This window comes from Ursus arctos, unplaced genomic scaffold (genome assembly GCF_023065955.2).
Source record: "Ursus arctos isolate Adak ecotype North America unplaced genomic scaffold, UrsArc2.0 scaffold_6, whole genome shotgun sequence".
Taxonomy (NCBI): Eukaryota; Metazoa; Chordata; class Mammalia; order Carnivora; family Ursidae; genus Ursus; species Ursus arctos.
In genome coordinates, this window is record NW_026623078.1 from 49,879,550 (window position 1) to 49,885,549 (window position 6,000).

The 6,000-nt window shown below is 49.7% G+C and overlaps 1 protein-coding gene across 1 annotated transcript in view; it reads left to right on the plus strand.

The window, feature by feature from the left end:
* POP1 (POP1 homolog, ribonuclease P/MRP subunit) overlaps positions 1 to 4,718 on the plus strand; it is a 31,414-nt gene extending 26,696 nt beyond the window's left edge. Inside the window, exons 15-16 of the mRNA XM_026495666.4 lie at positions 1,312 to 1,653; positions 2,554 to 4,718. Of these exons, the coding sequence (XP_026351451.2) occupies positions 1,312 to 1,653; positions 2,554 to 3,208 (997 nt within the window). The 3' untranslated portion in view covers positions 3,209 to 4,718. The remainder of the gene's footprint in view (positions 1 to 1,311; positions 1,654 to 2,553) is intronic.
* Positions 4,719 to 6,000: the final 1,282 nt, after the last annotated feature.

A 6,000-nucleotide genomic window follows, 5' to 3' on the forward strand; every position in this document is an offset into this window, starting at 1 on the left:
AAGGACGGGGATACTATCCCGGATTGCTGGCTTACAGGCTCTTTGAGGGCAGTGGTCATGTATTTGGTGCCTCTCAGAATACATAGCAGAGTCTTCTGTGTGTTTGTTAAGTAGTAATTGACAATAATACTTATTTCTCACCCTTCAGGATTTCTTTACCCATGCACATTTTTCTTAGGTAGAATTTTTTTTGAAAAGGGATTATAGTATATATACTACTTCAAAACCTGCTCTTTTTATTTAGCAATCTGTTATGGATAGCTTTCCCATGTCAGTAAATGTGACTCTAAACCAAGTGTTGGCAAACTTTTTTTGTTAAAAGGCCAGATGATAACTATGTTTGGCTTTGTGGGCCCTTTGGTTTCCATGGCAGCCACGCAGCTCAGCTCTGCCTTGTGGCACAAAGACAGCCACAGGTGGTACATAAATGAATGGGCGTGGCTGTGGGCCAGCTTCATCCTGCTTGTGGACACACAAGTTTGAATCTCCTATAATTTCAGGTGCCATAAAATACTCTTTTTTTTTTTTTTAACCATTTCAAAACATAAGAGCCATTCTTAGCTCCCGGGTCGTGTCAAAGGAGACAGTGGGCCGGGTTTGGGGTGTGAGTCATCATCGGCCAACCCTTGCTCAAAATAGAACTCAACAGTTGCGTGCGGGACTCCAGTAGGGATGAGCCGTAATTTATCAGTGGCCCTTTAGGTTATTTCTAATTTTTTGCTATGCGCTTCTGTGAACAGCTTTCCATATGCATCTTTACCTATTTGTCCGACTGATTCATTCATTTAACAGGTTTATGTAGAACCTACTATGTGTCAGACACCTTCTAGGCATTGGAGGCATTGGGACTACTGCAGGGGAAGGCAAGCAAAGTCTCTTCCTGTCCTCGCGGAGCTTATGATCCTGATGGAAGCACGTGTTTCTAGGCCGGCGGGAGGGATCCAGCGGGAGGGGGAAGCTAACGTTGTAAGAGCAAAGCCCTGGAGTGGGGAAGGGGGTTGGTATTCCAGAGGGTCGGGCTGAGATCGCTCATTTCTGTAGGCTGGAAGGCTGACTCTGAGATACGAGTCTAGATTTAGGTAGGGTAGACTCTGGCCCAGAGATGAGGTAGAACTCTCCTGATTGTGCCGGTCTTCCCAGTGAAAAAAGAGGTGAGGTAATCAGTTAGGAATAAGAAGGGGGAGGAGGCTGTTGGAGATTTGAGGAGAGAGCAATCAATGTAGACTGTTTTCTGGAAAAGTGGAATATAGAATTGACTGGAGAAACGTCAGGGAGTGCACTTGAGTTTCATATTTACTTCATTTTCCCTAGGCACCCTCCTGCAAAACGGCCCAACTATGTGAAGCTTGGCACCCTGGCACCTTTCTGCTGTCCCTGGGAGCAGTTAACTCGGGAGTGGGAGTCAAGAGTCCAGGCCCAAGAGGAATCCTCTGTGCCCTTCTCTCCAAGTGGCAAGGAGAGTGACTCAAGAAGAGACAAGTTGCCTTGTGCTCCCATGCCCGAAAACACAGATCCGCGGTCTGATGAAGGGGGCACATCTCGGAGCAGCTCCAACGAGCCCCAAGAAACAATGGACACAGAGTGCCCAGCCCGGCTGGGGACCGAGTGTGTAGTGGGTCAGGATGCCCCTGGCAGTCTCTTCTGTGTTCTGCGGTAAGTGCCCATGGCTCCCGGATGCGGTTTAGATTGTCTGTTTATCTCTTGTCTAGGCTGCAGGATGGAAATGTTCTCATTGTTCCTTTATGCAAAGCCCAAGGGAATGCCTGAACTTTCTGGGTGGACAAGCCAGTCCTCCTGTGTCTCACAGAGGGCTCGGGGACACAGCCAAGTCACATTTGATTTGGGGCACGATACTAACTGACCAGATGATTTAAAGTATCCATCAGCCACAGACATAAACCGAGGCAGTTGTTTTCTGTGACCTTTGCTGACAAAGCAGTTCCCTTGCGAGGGTGCCCCTGGGTAACGAACGAGGAACGTTCCCTCTGCGAACCCTGAGCAAGCGTTCTTCCTTTTACATCCCTGGATTTGGTTTCTTCTGGTTCCTTTTAAATGACCTGAATTTAGGAGTGATTCGGTGCCCACTCATTGTAACGTCGTCATGTCCGAGAGGCCACCTTACAAAGTGTGTTCCTGCCGCTGCCTGTTCGATGGCGCTTCCGTTAACCCTCTGTTCTGTGCTTCAATTTTTAAAAAGTGCTCATCCCTCTTGCCTGGTACTTCTTTTCTGTATAGTAACCTCATCATAATTTCCTATCCTTTCTTCATTTCATAGAACTGTCTCTCGTAGCCTTAGATTCTCTGTCTTATTTTTTTCTACCTTCAGCTTCTTAAACCTTTAGTCCTTCAGCATCTAAGAATAGTAGACACATAAGAAAAATATGACAAACATGTATTGATGTCTGTTTTCAATTCTTAAAAAAATTACAGCTTTGATCCTTTCCCACACAGCGTAGAAAAAACCAAGTTAACTCCCACAGTGCCCAATGTTCTGATTGCATGTTTTCTCCCCGAACAAAATCTCCTCAAACGTGTGTCTCCCACTTCACGTAGGAGTAGGAAATGGCTGAAGCAGCTGTCGACCTGGTGTGGGCCCGGCTCCGGGGACAGGCGGGCGGCCCGGCGGGCTCCCGGCAGCGGGCAGCTGGCACCGACCAGGGCGGCCTGCCTGCCCCTCTTGGACTGCTTCCCCAGGGCCCTGGTGTGGGTCAGCCTGGCCCTGCTGAGGAAGGGCAGCCCCGAGCCGCACTCCATGATCTGTGTCCCAGCCGAAGAGGACTTCCTCCACCTCCGTCGGGATCGGCTGTACTGTGGGCCCCAGGAATCCAAGCACAGCGACCCCTTCAAGAGCGAGATCCGTAAACAGAAGGAGAAGAAGAAACTAGAGAAGAGGCAGAACCAGGCATGTGCTGAGCCCGAGGGTCTGGCCGGGGGGCACCGTGCAGCCGGGCACCAAGCTCTGACCCTGGGCTTGTGGTCAGGCCCCCTCCCGGCGGTGACTTCTCACTGCTCCAGAGTTCTCCTCGGCTTTGCCACGCAGGGAGACTTTTCCATGGCCGTCGGCAGCGGAGAAGCCCTGGGGTTTGTTAGCTTGACGGGCTTGTTGGATATGCTGTCCGGCCAGCCAGCAGCGGAGAGGGGCCTCGTGCTGCTGAGGGCGCCCGCCTCCCCGCAGTATCGGTTTGCGAGAATTGCCGTGGAGGCGTGAGTGCCGGTGCGCGTCCTGGCAGCAGAGACGTTACTAACTGTGTTTGGTTGCCAAGTCCCCCCATTGGAGAGTTTTGTTTTTGCCATCTTCTGCTTTGAAATATCACATGAAATTCCTTGGAAACAAGAATAAAGATGATGCGTTATGCAAATGAGGGAATACTGACATCATTCCAGTAATCTGGAAATCTCATGGATTTCCTCCATCTTTCCCCGTCCTTGCTGTAACGTTTGAGAAGTATTTGGCAGAGATAGCCAAAAGCTTTTATATTTTGATTTCTTGGTCTGTGTCATTCTTGCTGAAAATCCTTAGATGCTCTGTATGTTTTCTTGTTCCTTTTTTATTAGGAACAAAGGGCTGTCAAGTGTATTTGAAGCAGCAGTGGTTGTTTAATGACTTGATTGTTACAGGAAAGGGAAAGGTTATAAACACTTAGCCTCTGTGCACGACATAGGGTCCCCCCATCTGGACCGTGTTCGATTCCGTCCTGGATTCAGCATGCCTAACGCTTGACACCATGTGGAAGGAAACCGTGGAGAATTGATTGCTGCCTATTTTCAGGCAGCCTCGGTGTATGGCAGAGGTTGGGGCGGAATCAGAATGGGGCTCTGATCTTCAGGACCCGTTCTCCTCTTTGCTGGTGACCAACACATGATCCTAGGAGTTACTTGACTTTTCTGTTGTTTCTGCAAAAAATTTCTCAAAGCCATAGAGGATGATTTCTTACATTATGTTCTATGAAATGTGTTATCTAAAAAAAAAAAAAAAAAAAAGATTCCAAAGTCAGGTTGATTTGGGAAACTGTGGGTTAAAGAAAGCTAAGCATTTCTTTTTAAGGTATTTCTAGAACCTTCCATGTGATAATATGCAGTGTGCCTCTCCAGGAAGTGGCTAACAGCCTACAGTATTTTCTGAATCTTTTTGATTCCCAGACTCCTTTTGCAAGGACCACTTTGCAGGACCAGTGTTTTTAGGAACACACTTTGGGGAACGTGGCTGTACGGTGCAGTACTTACCTCTCTGCCAGGTGATGAATGACCAGCAGGTTTTAGACACTCACGCAGTCACGATGTGCAGCAGACATTTGAGCAGGGTGTAGAAGAGGTCTTGTCCTGTCCCCCACAGGAGTGCGGTCATTGCTTTTTTCACTTGAGAGAGACTAGGTGCTCATTCACCTGCAGTTACCCTGTGTGTCTCACGCCCTCAGACTCTTGTCTTCTAACACACGTTTCTAGCAGAGCCTGAATGGGGTTTGTTTTTTTAATTTAAATGTACGGTTAGGCATTATTTCATGTAAATGTACTGGGTTTTTGCAGGAGCACTTGGTAGAAATGTCTCTGGGGGCGACGGGTTGCGGAGAGAGACAGCAGTATTACAGTAGCTAATGAAATGTCTGATGTTTTTCCTCTCACCATGCCTCTGGGTGTATTTGTGTCCAACCCAAATGAGACTGAAAAAAAAAAACCCAGTGTAACTTAGCAGTGTCGGTAAACAGAATAAATTAAAATGTCACCTGATGTTCAGTTGTGAATGTTTCTTGGGCCAGTCCTCGTTTGTTTTCTTGGCTCTAAGCCACTTTGTCTGTGGCTTAGAGAGCTGGATGACGGAAGTCTGAGTGTGCTGTGCGTCACCTAACCTCGTTCTGTGCAGCACCCTGCCTGGGGCCTGCTGCCCTGTCCTCACGACAGAGGACAGGGCACCCTTACTCTGCTTTGGGGTAGAAGGCCGAAGAACCATGTGCTGAAAGGCTAGACTCGCGTTTTTCCAAAACCTGTTCATGGGAGCGCCGGTCCCTGGAGGTGTTCCCTGGGAAGTGACGGCCGATACATTTGGGGAGAGCTGTAGTCCACACTGTCTACTCCACATTCCCCACAAATGAGTATAGTCACGGCCCTGCGGATACCTGCAGAAAGGAAATCAACGGAATCATGGAACTCCTCCTCCCCACTGCACAGCAGGTAATGGGCATGTAACAAAGACCAACTGTGGGCCACTCCGAGTAGCACCGCCAGCTACACAGAGATCCCAGCGGGCCTCTCCAAAACTCAGAGGCACAGGTGCTGTGTTTTTGACAACCGTGCTCTCACTCTGGCTGCACGTTGGAATCCCCTGACAGCCCAGAAAGCCATCTCGGGTGGGGCCCAAGCCCCGGCATTTCTTAAAAGCCCCAACGCCGTTCTGACATGTGACTTGGGCTGAGGCTGCAGGGGGGGAGGTCTGGCTCTTCGGAGCCCCTGCGCCATGGGACGGTGTGAATGAACCTTACCAGCCTTGTGTCTTGAGCAGGCCCAGCTTACAGGTCGACTGCACTGTGAAGCAGCTGGGCGGGAACTTCGCGAGAGCATGGCGGCAGGGCTTGGGCAAGGCCCCGGGTGGCCTTGAAGGAGAGAACAGCCTGGCTCATTTCCTTATATAACCTACACTACCGAGTACAAAATGAGGTTTCAGATTCTGTTTTCTCTTGGAGAGTATCCTTTCAGATCATCTGCTCTCAACCTTGGCTCCACTTTGGAATCAGTTGGGGAGTTTTCCAAGCCCTGCTGCCTGGGGCCCGCATCCCAGAGATGCTGATTTAACTGGTGAGGGTGTGACCCACATACTGGGATTCTTAAGAGCTCCCCAACGGGGCTTGCAGCCAGGATTGAGAACCACTATTCTAGACTTTTGGGGGGGGGGATTTTATTTATTTATTTGTCAGAGAGAGAGTACAAGCAGGGGGAGCTGCAGGCAGAGGGAGAAGCAGGCTCCCCACCGAGCAGGGAGCCCGATGCCGGACTCGATCCCAGGACCCC